The sequence below is a fragment of the Psammomys obesus genome, unplaced genomic scaffold (assembly GCF_907164565.1).
Source record: "Psammomys obesus unplaced genomic scaffold, mPsaObe1.curated_primary_1811, whole genome shotgun sequence".
NCBI lineage: Eukaryota > Metazoa > Chordata > Mammalia > Rodentia > Muridae > Psammomys > Psammomys obesus.
The window spans coordinates 701,339-722,063 of NW_026590503.1; the positions used below are offsets into that span (position 1 = coordinate 701,339).

Here is a 20,725-nt window from a genome sequence, read left to right on the forward strand (position 1 = left end):
TGGGTCACAGGTTTCTGTATACAGATAAGCTGACTGCATCTGTTACTCTGAGGAGAGAAGCGAATGGTTACCGGAAGAGAAAAGTTAAGCATTCAGCAAACCAACGGCATTTTTATTGCTTTTTTTGCATATCATGCAAGTCTGGTGATAATTTTTACATATTTACACATTACAAAATTAAATTAACTTTAATTAGTGATTTTTAAAACCCATAAGTGATTAATAAATTCTAGTTTGTTTTGTTCATGATTTTCCTTTTGATTTTAACAATTCCCCAACACGGTAGTTTCATGTGTGATATGTGTATGAAGACATTTAAACGTAAATGTGCGTTTATAATCTATTTTACAGCATCTTTAGGTTCACACCACAATTAAAAACACCTACAAAGAACTTCTTTATGAACTGGCTTTCACATGTGTGCGGCTTCCACTGTGACCAACCCCACACCATGTGTGTGATGTGAGCGATACCATACGCCACCTGCAGATCACAGTTTATATTGGGTTTTACTCTTTCTTTTCTATATTCTGTGGGTTGGGACTGATGGGGAATAGCATTTGTCTACCGTTGTCCAGGCCATGTGCAGGACACTTTCACTGCAGTAAAAACCCTCTGCTCTTGCTGTTAATCTTTGTATTCCAAATAACTTCTGCCGACCACTGATTTTCATACTGTCTCCATTGATTCTCCTTTTCCATAATGCCATGTATTTAGAATCATATATACAGAGCTTTTGCAAATTGGCTTCATTCATGTTAACAATATGTGCTTAAGCTTCTCCATGTCTGTTTTGGTTGAATAATATACTTTGTCCATTGTCAGGATACATTAAATTTTACTTATCTACTAAGTGACTAGAAAACATCTTTTTAAAATTTAATGAATTTAATCTTTGACAATGTCATATATGTATAAAGAGCTGATTGCTATAATCCTCTGATCCTTGCATCTCTCTCCTGCTTTCTTGCCCATAGTCATATTTTGTTTGCTTCTTTTTTTTCTTTTATTTCCTTTGTTTGAAACCCCTAAATTTAGCTAGGATCATCTTGTCACCTTGGGTTGAAAACTATCCACTGGAGTCCAGTGAGCTTTTCAATAGGTTCACAACTAGAGACAATGACTGTCCCCAGGTACCCAGCAGAGGTAGTACCTATGAGGCTCTCCCCAATGTATGATTGACTGTTGATGGCCCAGTCTTGTGTATGCTCACTGCAAGCAGGCTCATATGCTGTCAGCTCATTACTACACTGATTGTATTGTGTTGAGAAGGCAGCATTTCACAACCTTTGAAGGACATCTTGAATGCTTACAAGTTTGAAAAATTATGATTAAAGGTGGTGTAAAAATCTATGTGCTGGTTCTGTGTAGACATAGCTTTTGGCTCCTTTGCAAAATTAACATCAAATATGATTACGGGTTCATTTATTTCATAAGAAATGCCAGCTGTCTTTAATAAGTAATCATGACATACTGTGGTCTCAACAGCAATGAATGATAGTAGCTCCTGTTGCTTCACATCATTACCAGCTTTTGGTGCTGGAAGTGTTAGGTATTTTAGCCATCATAATAGAAATGTCATTATGTATCATTTTCATTTGCAATTCTGGTAGTTATTTTTAATGTCATCCTTATAAAAATGAATAAACTGAGGCATAGGGAAAATAAATAACTTGCCCATGACTCACCAGCTTCTAAGTAGCAGGTTCAAATTAGATTTTTTTTTATAGCCCAAAGTTTTTGTAATTCTTTTCTTGTGGTTGCTTTATAGACAGACAAGAATAGAATTCAAATTTTTGCATTCAGGACACCAAAGGTTAGTCATAATTAGGCTCATCACTGATGTTATTTTAGTTCCCCCTGAGACAAGGAAATACCAGGGTACAGTGGGTAAATGAGGGAGACAACTAACTGACATGTGTGGATCTACTACAGTTTATTGCCATGGGGGAGTTTATGGGAAATGTACTCAGTGTTGTTTGAATTGGGATGTGATGTATGTTCCTTCTACTGTTTCAGAATGGCCTGAAAGACCAACTTCCTTGTTCAGGAAGAACAGATAGAGACTGAAAGTCTTCAGAAATGTATATGGCAATTTGACATTTTAGTGACTTCCATTATTCTAAAAATTCATTTTATTTTATTAACATGGAAAATTATTTTTGAAAATTATTACAAAAAATCTATAGAACACAAGGTCCCAAGTAATTTCATTCATGGATGAGGGAGCTGAAGCATTTATACCTTGTTTCCCATTTGCAGTTAAGACAGTATTTATTCACCGGCATTTCAAGCTATATGGTTAGCCAGGTCAGACAAGAGGCTATCCTGATAGCACCTGATATAGGCATGAGTCAATACAGGATTTCCCAAAATTTAGAGGTGAATTTAAACATCTTCACATTTACTAGAATTTCTATAAAATGAATTGGAAGCTAAGTAAGCATCGGTTTGCTGAATGTTTAAAAGAAAATAGAAAGCTGAAATAAGACTGTGCACAGATAAAATATTCCAAAAAAACTTACATTTTTCACAGAGGAAGCCAAAGGCAAGAACTCCCCCTCTTCCTCTTCACCCCCAGTGTTCCAGTGCAATGACAAATGACAGAAGTTCTGAAAGTTAGATATTTGGTTCTGAATCTTCAGCAAGTGGTTTACAGATGATTAGGTGATTCAAACTCTTTTGAGTTACAGACTTCTGGGTGTGGTGAATGAAAATGGCCCCCATAGGCTCATGTAGAGGGCTCTATTGTTGGCCTAGTTGAAGGAAGTGCATCACTGGGAGTGGGCTTTAAGGTTTCAGATTCTTAAACCAGGCCCAGTGGCTCACTCTCTCTTCCTGCTGCTTTCAGATGTATACCTTTCTGCTACCTTTTCAGCACCATGTCTACCAGTATGCCATCATGCTTCCTGCTATAATGACAATGTATTAAACCTCTGAACTGTAAACCAGAACCAATTAAATGTTTTCCCTTATAAGAGTTGCCATGGTCATAGAGTCTCTACAGAGCAGTAGAAACCCTAATTAAGACACTAGTCCAATGTCTCCTTTGTTCTGTGGCCTTATTTAACTCTGGTCTTCAAGCCTGATGCTAATTCTGTGAGCTCCCAACTTCCTCCCATTAAAAATAATAAAAACTTATAACATTCACAATATTATTCTATTACTTGAAACCAAAACTCTTCAGTGATATGTGGTGGTTCAAGGAAATCAGAGTTCTGGTTCATGCATGTCCAAGAATTCCCTTAAAGAAATGAAGCTGTTCTCTTTGCCTTTTTGGTTCTCAATTTACACATTTATTCAAAGAGAACAACTGAGCAGTGTGCACTAAAAGATGGTCCCATGAGAAAGAGTTTTTCGAAACCAAGTGTATGTTGGTCTACTCCAGTTCCTGGGAATTCCTCTAGGGAAGAATTTAACTTTTAATTCAGCGTTTTCTACACTTAATCATGGAATCTTGTTTCAGAAAATATCAGAAGCCCATAGCCTTAATAACCCATCATCTACCTTCATAAGAAACATTGGTTCCACTCTGCACACACACCTTTTTAAAATTGCCCCCTTCAGCCTTTGTTTCTAAGCATTGGTGACGACCTTAAGAAGTCCTTATTTAGCCATTATCAAGGGGCTTCAATAATCATGAAACTAGACTTTTTCTTAGGTCTTACAGGGAGTTTGCTGGGCTGTATACAGAACCTATTAATTAAAAATTTCCTGGAACTAAGAAAGAATCAGAGTCTGTGAATACTCTATGATGATTATGTGCTCGGTAGTCTCCAGTCCACCACATAGTCTATAGAGGAGTACTTTGAAATGCTTATGTGCTTCATCAAAAGAAGCAGCTAGACATTATTATCATCATCAGAAGAGTCCAATTTTCAGATCATTTCTTATCTCTTAACTGTATATGAGCATACATTGAAAAGCTACCCAGCAGCTCTAGCCTCAACTTCAAAAGACATAACATGGAAGTGTTAATATGGCTGTGGATGCCAGTATAAGATCAATCATTTGAGAAAAATCAGTTTCAAGTTTACGTACTCAGGAAAAGTCTCGATGTGCCTGTCAGCTGTGTCTGTGGCTCCTCCTACCCACACATCTTGCTCAGTCTCGCCATAAGCTGCATTAAGGTTGAAGGAGCAGGGTAGAAGTGTAGGTCATCTGACTGTATGACTTATTAACAACGTGAAGAGTCTAGTGATTCAAAGTCTGGAATGAAGAGATAAAATGTTATTTTAGACTATCTATGAATTTCATTTGCTCTCATTACCACAAATGATGAAAAATTAGCTGTCAGAAATTTCAAAGCAAGACTGAAGAACATGATAGAAAACAGGAATTAGTCATCATTTTGAACATTTTTCTCTGTTAAAATTTTCAGGTAACATAATGGAGTATCATGTCCATTTTTTATAAGAGAAAGTGTAAGTTGTGTGGCCAGTAACATTCATTAAATACAAGTAAACTTTTTGTTTCTAGGTTGCTTGTTACATTTATTATAAGAAATCCCAAAGATGAGCTGCAGAATTTCAGTACTTAATTATCTTCATAGCCAAAAATGTTCAAATAACTTCCTCATAAATAACCTGTAGGCTCACAGTCTAATGTCTAGCATATTATTTTATTTTATTTTCATAACCAGAGTTAGAGCCTCTCCCCAACTGGGAAGTAGTGCCTATTCAGTAACTAGAAAAAGGGGCTTTGGGGAGTTTGGGCTGTGCATATGTGTGGTGCCTGTGTGGCATATGTACTTGTGTGGTAGTTGTTGATTTTTGTCAACTTGACACAATCTAGATGCACCTGAGAAAGGACTCAAAATGAGGACTTGTCTAGACTGGGTTTGCCTGTGAGGTGCTTGTGAGGGATTCTCTTAATTGGGTTTGTTGGTGTGGGAAGACTCTCCCTGAAGAGGGCCAGCATCATTGCACGTTCTTGCTCTGGGCTGAGAGAAAAGAAGATGGCCCACTGAGTACTCATGCCTGTCCCGGATGATTTACTGTTTCAACTTTCTGCCAGCTTGACTTCCCTTGAAATGATGGGCTATCACCTGGAATTGAGAACACAGCAAACCTTTTTTTAGGTTGAGCTCGTGAGACTATGTATCAACAACTGAAAAGAAAACTGAGACAGGGTGTTAGAGCGGGTATAAGCACACATACCTTGGCGTATATGTGAGTGCATCCTGTGGACAGTGGGTGGAAGCTGACATTGAACAGATGCTTTTCTCAGTTTTTCTCCATCTTTAGTTTTTTAAGACATTGTCTTTCATTCAAGCTGGACTTATGGATTCAGCTAGACTGGCTGGCCAATGAGCTGTGGGAATCCAACTCATCCTCCTCTTCCTAAAGCTGGAGGAAGGAACTCCCATAGCAGGCTTTTTATGTAAGTTCTGGAGATCCACATTCAGGACCTCATGATTGTGTGACATGGACTTTGCCAACTTCACAGTCTGCCCCAAACCTGGCATTTACTTCCATGGACTTTATGGCCAAAAATGACTTTCTTCTGAATGACTTCCAAACTTTCCCAAACAGATTTGTTTCATTGTTTTCATCTTTCCACACAGTTGGTTTGGGTTCATATGTAAAGTATATTAATGCCTAACAATATAAAGGTATATAGCTCAGCAGTTTCATAATGTTATATCCATTGTATAAGCATTGTATAAGCATCTGTCTCATTTAATAGTATAATTGCCATTTCTGATCTAGTATCACCAGGGAAGAATAATATTCCAGCTATACCACTCCTAGGCATATATCCAAAATATGCTCAAGTACACAATAAGGACATTTGCTCAACCATGTTTGTAGCAGCTTTATTTGTAATAGCCAGAAGCTGGAAACGACCCAGATGCCCCTCTGGAAACAGCCCAGATGCCCCTCAACTGAGGAGAGGATACAGAAATGATGGTATGTCTACACAATGGAATATTACTCAGGGATAAAAAACAGGGAAATCATGAAATTTGCAGGTAAATGATGGGAACTTGAAAAGATCATCCTCAGTGAGCTGTCCCAAAAGCAGAAAGACACACAGGGTATATACTCACTCATAAGTGGATATTAGACATATAATATAGGATAAACCTACTAAAATCTGTACACCTAAAGAAACTAATCAAGGAGGAGGACTCTGGCTAAATGCTCAATCCACATCCAGAAAAGCAAAGAGGATAGACATCAGAAGAAGGAGAAAACAGGGAACAAGTCAGGAGCCTGCCACAGAGGGCCTCTGAAAGGCTCTACCCTGCAGGGTATCAAAGCATATGCTGAGACTTATGGTCCTTTAGCTTCTTAAATGGTCCTCCTTCACAGACCTAGGGCACTTTTTGACTAGGTTCCTGGCCTTACTGTCAACCCAAAGTGCAGTCCACACCTGAAGAAAGGGGAGTTTTCGACGCTGTGGTTTATTAACTAGGTACTTTCCATTCACTGTTAACGATTAGAAAACAAAAATTTTTAAAGGGAGGAGCCTCCTGCTTGTTTTCTTTATTCCAAATAAGAAGCCGGAAACAAATAAGGAGGGGAAATCCCCTAGAGCTCACCTTGACTTGGCTGGACTAGTCTGATGCTCGTAAAAAGTGCTCTGTCAGCCACTAAAAAAAAAAAAAAAAAAAAGTCAAACTTCAAGACATAGAAATTACTTCTGCTCCAGAGGAAAGTGGGAGCTAAGGTCGCCCAGCATTCAATGGGAAAGGGTGCTCTTTCCCAAACCTAGAGAACTGTGTTCCTTGCTTCTGCTTAAGGCAGCAGCATTGACAGGACCTGAACAAAGGCAGCGCTGCTTCCTTGGCTGTCCAGCTTAGCAGTGCTTCAGCAGTGCACGAGGGCAAGCACAAAGGCCTCCCATCGCCTCTCTTAGCTTCTCATTCACTCTGCTGCTGCCATCTGTAACTTCTTCTTCGTTCCGTTTACCAGGACGGTGGCCTTTAAGGTTAACCAACAAAAGGCCACAGAACCACCAACAGACCCCGGGGAAAGCTAGGCTGTCCCTTTCAGGGCTGAGAGAGTCCACAAAAGGAACAGCAAAATATCTCTGACAGTAAAATTGGTCTCCTCTAAATCTCCAAAAGCTGGAGAGACATGGGACAAATTTAGGATGAAAGGAAAGTGGGCAGAGAACACTCCAAAAGCAGAGTGCTGGGGGTGGGGAGAGGCCCTGAACTCCCCTTTGTATGCAGCGGCTGGGGCCGGTGAGAATTTCTGAACAAAGGAGCACGCAGCGCGAGGGTGAAGTATCGGGGTGCAAGTTGCCCCTCGAGCTGAGCGGAGTCTCCCATACACCCGTTATGCGAGCCTTGGGGCTCAGGATTCTGGGAAATGAGGGAAAAGAGAACTCAGCGTGGGATTCCTGTTGTACCACTATGCACTAGGAATTCTTGAGAACGATGGGAATGGCAGCTATCAGATTCGAGGGGGAGAAAAAGAGCTGGAGTGAGCAAAACAAAGAGCGAGTGTGGGAGTGTGGGCCGCGGTGACTTCATGCCTCACCAATGTCCCGCCCACGCTGCTACTCCAAGCTGTAGCTGTTTGCTGCGGCGGCGGCGGCGGCTGCTGCTCTGGGCTGCCTCTGCTTGCTGGCGACCTGAGCAAAGGGCAATGTAGCGTGGGGAGGTTTCCTAGCAACTCGCAGCTCGGAGCACGCCCAGTCACCCGAAAGCTGGGAGACCCCCTGCTGGGGGACATCCCACAGAACTAGAGCACCTCATTCCTGCCCATCGCCTGCCTGGCTTCCCTCTCACCGTCTCCGGGTACAGCCCAAAGCCTATCAGCTACCGGGGTTCTGGGTGGCCAGACGCCTGAGCCGACTGGGTCTGAAAGGACAAGGGTACGCAGCTCCCTCCCGGCAAAGGCACGTGGAACGTCCCTTCCCAGCGCAGCGGGCAGCAGCGATGCCGAGTACCCTGCCAGTGGGCACAGCCGGGGGTTTCTAGTGGGTTCGCGGAGCCTCTCCCTGCGGCTGGCACCCTAGTCTCCTCTCCCGCCAATCGGGACGCTGCCGCCTCGACCCTGGCTCGGTGTGCTAAGTGGAGTTGGCTTCCCGGTCCACCTGTGGAAGAAGCTCGCACCGACTGATGCGCCAGCGACTCCCCCACCTCCTTGGCCTTCCAGCCGTCCCCTCCCACTAATGCAGCACCACCCTGTGAATTACATTAGGGTGGTTTTTCCCCCAGCCTCGGGCTTTGTTTGGGTTTGATTGTGTTTGGCTGTTCGCTAAGCTGATTTATGCAGCAGAGCCCCATCGGCTGGAGAGAAACAAAAGCTCTTTTCTTTGTCCCGGAGAGGACTGTGCAGCCCTTACTCGCTTCACTGCCGCGAACCATCGGCTGTCCAAGGAGGTGCTTTTGGTTGAGACTGGGAGCCCGGCTGTGCGGAGCTGGAGGGCCTCGGGGGCCCTGAGATGCAGAGAGCTGCCCTGGCCGGTGTACCTGTATCGCCTGCTCAGAGCCTCTGGGTCGGTCAGCCCGGCCTGCGAAAAAGGTCCTAGAGATTCTCTGCCCGCGGGCCCAAAGGTGCGCCCCCACGTCGCGAGCGCTAGTCTGGAAGGCGACTAGGCGGCAGGCGCGGGGCGGGCTGCTTTGCATTATGTGCGTCTCGGCCCTGGCTTTTCTGACTGCTCCACTGTTCTCCCTGCACAACTGCCAGCGAGGTCCTGCCTTGGTTCTCGGGGCGGCCTGGGTGTTTTCACTTGTTCTCGGACTGAGCCAAAGTGGTAAGTTATTTTGCTTTGTTTTCTAACCTTCCCCCAAAGTCTTGGGCTGGCATGGAGAGGTTCTGGCCTGGGCAGCCCTGACAGGTAAGTGATGGATATCAGTCCTGGTCAGTCCTGAGTCTTCAGGAGTGCTGGTGTGTGGCAAAGTCCTCCATAAAGAAACCAGGTGTCAAGCATTTCCGCTCCGAAGTGACAGCAATAGTCCAAAGTTCTGGGAAAGCAGCTTTTTAAATTTGGGAATGAGACTATTTTGTACTTCCAGAATCCAATTTAGGGGTTCCAGCATTTCCTGAGGCGTTCACTGTATAGTGTGTTCCCCATCTGGGTGTAGCAGGCGGGGGGAGCATCATCCACTAACAACTTTTGGATCAAGACTGAGGCTAAGATGGTTTATAATGGGACAGAGTCTTCCATTTACTGGTCTATGAAAGAACAACATACAAAGTTTCTTCCCCCATAACATTCAGCCTGAATGAATTAAATGCCCTTGAGGAGTATCCGTTCATGGTTTAAGCCACTGGTGGGGGCACAATGGGGTAGAACACTTTTGTTGCTACATTTTGGTAGCTAATTGATCCCTCCCCTAAATTCAGCCTCTGATGCCGAGAGGTCGCCTCTCTATAAACTTTACTATCTTCATCTGTGAAACGGATAAAGATGCCTACCTTTCTTAAGTCACAAAGGACAGCTCTCCTCGAACAGTGCATAAGAAGGGGCTTGGGACTTTAACATGGTAGCATTGTATTCTTGGTGAGTCATGAAACAAAGTAAGCAATAATGACAATTCCCAATCTAAGGACCAAATTTACCATAGCAGTCAAATATTCTTACAAATGGAGTCACCATTGCCATACTTTAATTTTGATTTAAAGATTTTATTAGAGAATTACTGTAGCTTCTAAACCTGGAAGGAGTTTTAATTAATAACCACACTTCTGTTGTAAAACTAAAATTTACTCCTGTACTTTGAATTGATGTGCCGGCTTTCTGCCTGAAGTTAGCTAAAGCAAACGCTTATAAATTGTAAAAAAATATAATGGAAAAATCCAGATAACTTCGTTTAATTCTTGCATAAATAGTTATCTAATATTTGCTTTGGGAGAAGTTTGTCTTCTTATATGAAACAGGACAAATTAGAATCAATTTTTATCTTGTGGTTATTTTGATACTTTGAGATTTCAAAATAAGTGAAACTTAATGCAAAGGAAAGAGTCACACTTATTATCAACTGTCTTTTGAATGGAACATGTGTTTGCCACAGCAGATTTTCCACTGAGCATAATTCCATCCTATGTCAGTAAGTAGTGAAGTGTTTTCCTAGATTTAGTAAACATTCACACCAGTAAAATGACCAAAACTTATGTCAACAGAATATATTTTGTTCCAAAGAAAGTCTCACTCACCTTTAACATTTGCTAATAACAGGTTTTTAAAAGTTCATTGTGCTTGTAAAGATAAGTCAAGTTCCTGTGTAACAGCACGATTATTTCCACCCAGTGACGATTGAAGCAAGTATTATGAATGGGCTGCCTTGCACCTGCTGACCTGAACAGTGAATGCTTATCTGAAATCAAGACAAGGCACCTTACCCAGTCTCTCTCAATACAAAGGCTTCTGATAGATACTGAGTTTCATGGTAGTTAAAAACATGAAAAAAATTAAATTATAGCCAGAACTACTCAGCAAATTAGAGATCGATGTAAACAGCTGTACTTTGTGACACAGCTACAGTCTTAGATTACAGGTCTCCACTGTGCAAACTGGATGCTTAAAGCAGAGTAGAAATTTAGGTATCAGTTACAAAGGAAATCTTGTCTCCATGCCCAGTGGTTTACACCAAGAAAATATCGAGGGCAATAAAGCCATACCAAGAAGAGCATAGCTACACAAGAAGCACATCACTTTGGCTTTAATTTTAAAGATACGGTTTACACAAATGCATATTAGACTTATAGTAATGTGAACAGAAGGAGCTGAGGGTGGCTGAATACAGTAGGCAGAGCATGTTACAAATGAGATGCAAAGATTTCTGATGTAGAAAACATTACTCCAGTTTTTTTTTTTTTTTTTTTTAACTTTCCTTCACAGAAACTAATGAGGACTGGAGACAATTGAAGTCATTAACACCAACACTAAAAAAACTGGTTATTAATAGTTAAAAAAGTTAATATTTGAAGAGTTATTGTAGTAACATTTTTCGTCTTCTGTTTATTCAGCTACCAGGTGCTTTTTACAATCAGCCCACAGAGCAAACATTGCTTTGTGCTGGCAGTGTGACCCTCCCTCAAATAGCTTTCATCATATCAAGTATTCCGACTGTTTCCAGGTCTGGGGTGTGCATGTGGTGTGTGGGTGCACATACATGTGGGTATGAATGAATGTGGAAGCCGGTATTTGGTACAGGAATCCTCTCTCAGTCAAACCCAGAATTCACGGATGTGGCTAGTCTCGCTAGCCAGCTTACTTGTAAGGGTTAGAATTACAAGCAGTTAATATGCCAACTGGACATTTGTACATGGACTTCTGGGACTTCTGCAGACATACTAAGCACTAAATAATCTCACTAGCCCCCCCCCCCAAATTCTTTAGCTGATTTGGAGCAATAAGATATTTCAGAGATAAGAGACTTCATTCCGGAAATTGCAGTCTTCTATGCCACTTTCATATGATGTGTACATATTGCTGCTATCTTTAGGCAACAGAGACATTTTGGGGTAAAAAGTAGTTGATGTGATTTCAAAAATGTCCATTCTCTTCTGAGTGCTTTGAAAGAGCCCCCGTGCTTGTCTTCAGTGTTTCATCTCACCGTACTGAGTCCTTGTGGGAAGGCTTCATTCATCATGTTAAGGTTCTGCTCAGTTCAGATCTGCTAACTGCCCAGTTGTCAAACCTCATAGTATCCCCTACTAAACCCACTATCAATTAGGAATTTGTCTCTGTCCACCTGACAGCTTCTTAGATCTATAATCTCCTGTCCTAACCTCTTTCTCCATCTCTAATTCTGACTCTTATTCATCTTATGAACTCCAATAGCAGCAAGTGCCTCTAGAATTCTGTCCTCATTTCTCTTCCTTATCAATACAGAGATCCAAGTGAATTGATTCACCCTTGGGGTTTAAAACTGTTTCTATTATGACATGATGCAGATGTCTATCTCCAGTCTTGACCTCTTATTGGATCTTCAGAGGAGACAGCAAACTGCCTATTCATCATCCTTATAGTCTATTGAAAGACAAAATTGAGTCCTATATATTCAAAACCAAATGCCTAATTTTCTCCCCCAAATTTGACCTTTTCACATTCTGCCAACTCAGTCAGTGGTGAATCAGACTCTAATTTACAACTTGCAAGTTGTGCATCCTTGATTGTTTATTTTTGTCACATTGCACAGTCCATTGCAACCTCTTCTGCCATTACTGTGGTCCATATGACATTTTCTGGCCTCATCCATTGAGAGCCTATCATATCTTCCTTTCTTCACAGTGTGCCACACCTCTGTGTAAAGATGCACAACAGCTGTTGTCACTCCTCCAATCGGAATGCCTCCTAGTTTTCATGTGTCTTGAATTGAAGACCATGTTTTAGTATGGCTTCAAAACCCTACAAGAGTTACAGCACTGACCATCTTCCTGTTCTTTCTGATTTTGTTCTAGCAACACTGATCTTTTTGTTAATAGAAGCACAATGCGTGGTCCTACTCCTTTGCTCTATGCCCAGTCCCTGGCATATTCCTGCCCGAGCTGGTTAATGGCCCTCTCACCTTTTTTCTTCTCGGTGTTTAGCAAACATCACCCTATCAGAGAGAGCATCTCTGTGTGCCCTATAGACCCATTCTGCATCTTTTACTTTCCAAGTCTTCAGAGGTCTTTGTTTGTTGTTCTTTTCTTTTCAGTCCCACAACTAGACTACTGCTCATGATGGGGAGCATTTTGTTCTTTTTCTGAAAACGCCAGCCTTATTTTTAAAAATCGAAAAAAAAAAAAAAACCTTCATACACTTGCAGAAGAGTCAAAGAAGTGAACTAGAAATATGCTGCTTCTAGAGTGAGTCTTCAGTTGAGTCCCTGTTTGTTTCAAGGCAATTCTGATGTGTTTTCATTTTTACCATTGTGACAAATGGGTATATGTCAACCCAAATCCTAATATATTTAATAGAAAACAGTGATCTTCTAGAGAAAAGGTCTTTCCACAGTTGTAAAATGGGAAGATAAGCTGTCCTAGGCCACACAGTCTGCTGATTGAGGGAGGGGCCACTCTGATTTAATAAAAGCTGATTCACTCCTATAGCCTGGCTTTTTGTTTTGGAGAACTATGAAATCCATAGGCTCTGTTCAGATAGTAAAGCCATGTGGAGATTCTTATAAGTAAGGACAACTGACCAGGGAGCAGAATTTTTTAGAATACATTTGCCAACTGATCACTTTTAAATGTATGTTTACATTTCAAAGATATATTATTTACTTGTGAATACATATGCCTGCCAAGCTAATTATGTCTTTATTATAAACTGAAAGACAAATTAGTTGCCATAAAAATAAGCCAAGAACAGTCAACAGATACAGTTCATGAAAGAAAGGGAAACTTTTAAATAGGATTAGGATAGGCAATCAAGTATGACAGTTTCTCCTTCACCTGAGTATGTATGAGAGTTTAGAAATATCATGATATAAAACACTATATTGACTTTCCAATTTTTATATACTATTTTAAATAAAACTTTCTTGCAGAAAACACAGCATATGAGATAATCTGGTCTTTGTACTAACAGACTTTTGGACTTCTGGTTGAATCTGATATAGATAGGTATAAATAGTCTGGTTTTAAATTCCTTACTTTGCTCACAGACAGGCTCCCTCAGATGCTTTTATGGACCACTGATGTGGAAGTTTCTAAGATTTTTAAACTGCAACAAATAAGCTCTGTCCCTTAGTAGTTTTCTTGCGACTCAGTAAACTATTTGACTTTGGTGAGTCTTTGGATTTGCCAAGAAGAGATGCCTACCACATCTTCCCTGATGGGGCCTGTTATAAGACAGCTGCAGTCACTGCAGAGCTTATCTGTTCCTGTTGTGAAAACTCTATAATAACTGATATAAAACTCTTATGAAGTACTTGAAGCTTACCTTGCCAGACGGACATGAGGATGTTCATGTTTTTGTGCACCCATTAAATAAGAAAACAAGTTTCCCCAATGTTGCTGCATTTGCTCAGTCCTCCTTTTTCTCAAACTGTAGCTTCCTTTGCTCTGAAAGCTGATTTTGTCAAGTGTTGTCAGCTGCAGACTATGAGGTCCTGTGAAGTTCTCTAATTTCACAAGAAATACAGTCTCTGAACTACATACTAGCTGTATCATACAATAAACCACACGGGAAGAGGCAACATATTATAATCTGTATAATTATAACTGCACATCTAAAACTGTAATTTTATAATTTATTTGACTGTATGGAAGTGAATATTATGTATTAAACTTAAAGGTTACTCAATAAAATCTTTAAAAAAATGGTATCTAAAAAGATGTTTGTCATTGAGCTCCATTCTCTGCCATGCCTTTTTCTAAATGATTCAGTGTAGTCATTTAACCTTCCCAATGACACTGTGAGAAAGCTGAACTTGTAAGCCTACTTTTAAAAGGAGAAATTGATGCGCATGGAGATGAACAGTGTGTACAGCACAAGGCCAGTATGACAGAGAACCAAGACTTGAATTTCCTAATATGGCTTCATTATTTCTTAAGGAAATCTCTGGGTGTGATGCAACCATGTGTCTGTCGTACATGCCCTGGTGAGTCCTTGGGTACCTCCATAACATGAGTAATGTAGCCCCCTATTGCCTGTTCAGAGTAATCACAAAGAGAGAATTTTGGTTTTAGAATCAGGGGTACCTTCAAAACATGCCTCCTGGGGAAGAGCCTAGTTAAATCTGCTTCCCTGCGGCCCCTTGCCTTTTCAATGTGTCACTAATGTGTAAGAGTTGCTACTGGGGAAAAGAAAAGCAAGAATAAAAAGAATGAGCATCTAAGGTCAATCAAAAGTACTTACAGAGACAAATTTATGTAGTCAGACTATTGAACAACTCAGGCCTAATTATGCTTTTAACCGCTTACAGTTGTTGTGTTACAGAGTGACTTTCTATGTGAAGAGTGAAGTTCCATGTCATTTCATACATTCATATCATTTTTATCCCATGCACATTTACTAACTTGGGTGTTTCGTTAGCTGATAATGATTTTCAGCAATACCCCATGTCTGGCAAGATGGTTTGCTTACAGCCTAGCATTTCAGTATACACTGTGCTCAAGGCACATGCTGCTCTGCTGTCTTCAGGTAGGTTTGATGCTGTGAGAACCAAGGCTCTGTTTCAAGCATTGGAAACACAGAACAAAACAAATGCCAGCTTCAGGAAGTTTGAATTCCAATTGAGGAAGAAAAGCCAAAACGTAGTGTAGTGTGTGTGTGTGTGTGTGTGTGTGTGTGTGTGTGTGTGTATGTGTGTGTGTGTGTGTGATAGCAGTCTGCCCTTCAAAACATACAAACACACATACACACACACACACACACACACACATACCATCTTTTCTCATTCAATAACACTTTCTTTGTTTTTTTGTTTTTTATCTTCATTTAAGACATCCTTCAGGGAAATATTACAGAAAACATATGTTAGGATTTTCAAGTTGGTAACTATAATTTTCTCCTTCTTTTGCTATTAAATATAGTTAAAGTCTCACATAGTTCTGCATGGAAAAATGTTTTGAATGAGAAGGAAACAAGGCAATTTAGATAAGAGGTTGATGCCAAATACGATAAAAGTAAAATGGAGATTGATACTGAATAAAATTATTACACGACAATTGGGGGTTCTTCACGTGTTCTCAACATGGAGATTTCTGTCCATAATGATCTCTCAGAAGTGGCTTGTCTTCACTGTAGGTAGAGAAAGCCAATGGGCCTTCATTAAATGGCTCCTAAAGCATTCTCATTTTTTATGACCTTTGTCTACATGTTCTACTCAGAATCTGCCATGGCTCTTCATTGCCTTCAGGCTCCTCAGCTGGGTGGCATGCACATCCCTCCAGAAGGCCAAAGTACAATGTCCTCCGCCTTGTTTATGTCCTGCCTTAACCCGGAACCATGAGCTCCTTGACAGGGTACACTATGCCTGCTGATTCTATCTCTATCTTGCACAGAAGACCCAATAAATCATTGGGAATAAATCACCTTGAATAATGTAAGATACTGAACAGTTTTGAAGGCAGCCAAGCAACTGATCTCTACTTAACTTTGACCCTCATATGAACCTATAGAATGAGAGTTTCTTCTAAAAGTGGAGTTACTTATTTTACATTTCCAGTCCACCACAGCAAGCAGTCTCTGGACCTTGTCAGCAAATCTTTACCAACATCAAAAGCTAAGACTCTCTATTCTTGAATCTTAACTCGTGAAGTTTGTTCTTCCTTAATAAATCCTCACATACTTCTTTGCATGGCTGGTAAGATAAATATGAAAAGTAACCCTGCCCATGTCCCCTGGCTTTAAAAATTATTTCATTCACAGCACACAAAACAGAATAAATGGACCAAGTATTCTCATCCACGTGATCATCATGTGGCTTTTTTTAAGCCTCTAATGCAATGACAATCACTACACTGAGCTTTAGAGTTAAAAGAGTAAGAATAGTGAGGATAGTAAGATTTGTGAAGGTTTTCTACAGGACAGGAGGCTTCCTAAGCATGCGATGTGAAAATCGACTCTCTCCTTAATGTTATAGCTCTCTGAGCTGGGAGAAGAAACCAGATAACTTCTGAAAGTTCTCTTAGCTAATAAGTAATGGAACAGAATTTTGACTCAGCACTCTGAGTCACCATCATACACTGCCATCTGCAGGGGAGTGGAGTTTCCTCCCTGACCTTGTGAAACCTAGTTCTAGCCTCTTCTGGTTATGCCCCAATCAGACGTTAATGGTCCATAAAGGGTGACCTTGTCTGTCAGTCACTTCAGGGTTATTTCTAAAATTCTTGACCTAATAGCCCCAAGCTGCTTTCTGGACCTTCTTTCTGTGCCAAACCCAAGACAAACATAGCCAAATGTGGCTGGATGCCAGAGGAACAAGCCAGAACTTAGATATACAGACTGCAGTTTCCATGAAGGTAAATGAATGCCTCTTTGCATTGCAGAATGAGTCTAGAGCTGGGAGGGGCAGGTCAGACCCTGGACTGCAGGTTCACAAGCTTCATACACCGCCAAATTCCCACTAGAAGACACAATTCTGTGCTAACTTTGTATCACTTTAACAAAACTCCTTGAGAAATAAACTGCAAGGGCAAACGTTTGATTTGCCTCAAGGCTCCAGAGGTGTCAGGGTTAGGATTTGCCTGTTGTCATCTCCTTATTCACCCTAGGCCACCACAGCAGTGGTGGTCTTCCAGAGAGGACAGTGCTCACTTTGTGGTAGAATGAGGAAGGGGGAGAAAAGACGGGCTAGGAAAGCATATTCATGAACAAGGACAGGAACAAGATTTGCCTTTCTTCAAAGACAAGTGACCTACTTCCTTCCAATAGGCTCACTCTCTAAATGGTCTGTTCAGGTAGGAATTCTTCAATGGATTAGTCCATTGATAAGATTAGCATGCTCATGATCCAATCACTACTCAGACTCCTCTCTGAACTGTTGCTCTACATTCCAAGCCTTTCATGTGTGAGTCTTAAAGGAACATTTCATATCCAAACCACAATGCACTTCTTTGACTTAATGATTCCTTATTCTAGTTTGCAAGTACTCAATACTTGGCCTTGATATGCCCAGTGCTGTTTGTACTCTGGCTTTGGCCTTGAAAGGTTACAGCAGACTTACCTAATAGTTTGAATATTAGTGGAAAGTAGGACAGACAAAGGTAGCACCCGGGTAAAGTACAAAAGGATTCCTTCACATTAGAGAGCTTTTATATCTCCCTGCTTTCAGCAAACTCCAAGATGGGAAAGTCTTGCAAACAGCATGCCTGTGAGAACCAAGGTATGGATACTCTGAAATTAATTTTACCTTTTATTTCCTGGTATTAATTTAAAACATCACAAGAAAGATCATTTTACTCACATGAATTATCTACATTTGGTCAAATTATTCAACTGCATATAGTTAATATCCAAAACAGAATGAATATATAGAAAATGGTACCATACTGCTTTCATGAAGTAAAGGAACTATTTTTTCACTTCAATAATCAACATTAATGTCACCTTATTTTGACTTTCACAGTCCGTAAATCAGCATAATTTATAGCCAAACAAACTGCAATGAAAGTGAAAATGGCATTCAGTGGGATTTTATACATTAGTTAAAGTAATCTCACTTTTCAACAGAAGAACAGGAACCAGTTCTTGGTAGGAAACTGTGATACCAAATACACATATTCAAATTATCTCAGTTTGTTTAAAGGACTCCAGTTAACTTAAGAATTAAAATCAAAATCACTGACAGAAAATTACAAAGTAAATTATAATGGTTTTACCATATATGTTTTTAAATTTTTATTAAATTTAAAGAAGTATTGCACTTATTTATTTATTCATTTGTTTATTTATTGTGGGTGTATATGTGGGTATGTGTGTGGGCACCATGCCATGATGTGAATGTGGAGGGTCAGGTTGTCAGGCTTGCCTGATATATATATATATATATATATATATGTATATATATAAACTTTAAAAACTTTCGTTTTGGATGGTATTTTTTGAATTTTAAGGCAAGATATAAGCTTTTAAGAAGTACCCTTTTTGAGCTGGAGAGATGGCTCAGAGGTTAAGAGCACTGGCTACACTTCCTAGAGGTCCTGAGTTCAATTTCCAGCAACCACATGGTGGCTCGCAACCATCTATAATGAGCTCTAGTGCCCTCTTCTAGTGTGCAGGTGTAAATGCAGACAGAACATTGTATACATAATAAAGAAAGAGGTACCCTTTTATCCTGACTCTAGCAATGACCCACCTATCATTACTGTAAATGGTTTAGAAATGTGTTACCTCTTTTTACAAGGTATAAAAGTAACTTTTATTCACCTGAGATAATTGTTGTCTTGAAAGCTTATTGCCTCTGTCTGCTAACCTAGGCCTAGTCCTGGAAGCTTCTCGCCTCCATAAAATCTAATCTAGGCCTAGAATGTTTTAAGCTTCTGAGTATTACAGCTGAACAAGCTCACCATTTCTTGTTCTTTCTGAGCTCTGGACTGGCTGGTTCAACTCAGCTGTTTTGGCTCCAACTAACTTATTCAGTCTGGCTTTTCTCTTAGCTTCTAAATTGCTGTTTGACCTCAATCTAACTCCAACAATCTTTTCTAATCTCCTGGCTCCTTCTCATTCTCTGGCTCATTCAGTAGTCACCTGAGTTCTCGCTCTGTAACCTGTTTCTCTATTACTGTTCCAGTAAAACTGCCTCCTCTCTCTCTCCCTGCATTGCTCTTTAAATACCTTCCCTTTCCTCTCTCTTCTCATGAGAGTTGGGTTTATTCTATTCTGTTAAATATTTCTCTAATTCATCACATTTTCTGCCACTCAGTTAGGCATCACTTTCAAACATGGGTGCTTCCTTCTACAAATTATCTTTACCTTCATTGTTCGGGATTAAAGGCAAGAACCACCACACTTGTACATAAGCTTTCTTTCTTTACCTGAAACTTGCTCTATAACAGGCTGGCCTTGAACTAAGATCTGCCTACCTCAGTCTCCTAGATTAAAGGGTTGTTTGTATTTCCAACCAGATCACACAGACCAAGAAATCTTTGAATGTGATCTTTTGCCAGAACAGCCATGTTCTGAATTCCTCTACAATAAGGTGTTTATTATTTTTTGCCTGAAAAATACTAATAAATTTGACAAGGAAAGAATCTGTTATCATCCTAAGTAAGCACTGGTGAGGGTGACTGGCCCATAGTGTTGCCAAATACATCCTATGCCCAGTACTGAAGTATGAACCGAATTAGCTGCGGAGGGCTAGGTTAAGCCAGCCCCCCTGGATGGGCAAGCCTCAGAAGAGAAGGGTGGGATGTCAGACACAGTTCAATGTGTCCTGCCAGAGACAGAGATGGACACTAGGACAGTTACATGTTTAAACGCTTTGTGCTTCTACTGATATTTCAAGACATGCTGATACAAAATGATCTGTGTTTACATGCATAGTTCGAAGGTCCTTGCCTTGGTATTGAATGATAAGTATCTTTCCAGGTAGAAGCATTTTTCCTGATCTCATCAAGGACTATATATTCAGTATCACTCTTTAGTAATTCAGGCAGGTTGGGGGAGGGGGCTTCTCATGGAATGAGTGATTACCTCTGTCTTACAAAGGGACTTTTGAAATTTCAGAGATTTTTAAAAGGAAAGTAATTAAAATAAAAACTCTAGTTTCTTTAAAAGGATAAAGTTGACAGAATGTACCTTGTGGAGTGCCAGACTGGGGTTGCCTTTTCTAAGTGCCTGCTAGAAAGAAGCTAAGAAGCCAGGCTGCTAGCATTGCCCAGTCATGTAAGTTATTCATTGACTGCTGTGGAACAAAGAATACAAGAAAGTAGTAGGATGGGCAGGACTTGCTGTAGAACTGGCTGTTCTAGTTGGAAACAAAGAAGTCATTGTAGCTAACTTTATTGTTGGCAGAGAGAAAAAAAATAGCTAATCTCTCTAAGTACAAGGCATACCTCCCAAGGTATTCATTCCTCTGTTGTCTCTTTGTACATTTGGTTTGAATTTGTGTAATGAATTTAAAACCGGTAGATTATAATTTGCAAAAGGCAATCCTCTACAAATGACATACACTCGAAGAAAACTTCATCTGGACAGCTAACCCTGAAAACAACAAAGCAGCCCAACTCAAAACAGAAGTCAGTTCCAGGAACTGAGTTTGGTTTTAAAAGCTCATTTTAGAGCTGCATTGGTGCTGATCTTTAATCCCAGCACTTTAATCCCAGGAGGAAGAGGCAGGTGCATCTCTATGAGTTCAAGGTCAAGTAGGTCTACATAGCAAGCT

At 40.5% G+C, this 20,725-nt stretch overlaps 1 protein-coding gene and 1 long non-coding RNA gene across 3 annotated transcripts in view; one reads left to right on the forward strand and one right to left on the reverse strand.

The window, feature by feature from the left end:
* LOC129677006 (uncharacterized) overlaps window positions 1-7,548 on the reverse strand; it is a 67,951-nt gene extending 60,403 nt beyond the window's left edge. Inside the window, exons 1-3 of the long non-coding RNA XR_008720155.1 lie at window positions 7,494-7,548; window positions 6,548-6,598; window positions 4,042-4,209 (exon numbers count right to left, since the gene is read on the reverse strand). This is a non-coding gene — a long non-coding RNA (uncharacterized LOC129677006). The remainder of the gene's footprint in view (window positions 1-4,041; window positions 4,210-6,547; window positions 6,599-7,493) is intronic.
* Window positions 7,549-7,599: 51 nt separating this feature from the next.
* Window positions 7,600-20,725, forward strand: part of Itgb8 (integrin subunit beta 8) — an 89,680-nt gene continuing 76,554 nt past the window's right edge. The window contains exon 1 of one of the 2 annotated variants that reach the window (XM_055607547.1): window positions 7,600-8,715. In XM_055607547.1, the coding sequence (XP_055463522.1) occupies window positions 8,589-8,715 (127 nt within the window). In that variant the 5' untranslated portion in view covers window positions 7,600-8,588. The remainder of the gene's footprint in view (window positions 8,716-20,725) is intronic. The other variant, XM_055607549.1, reaches the window with a different exon arrangement.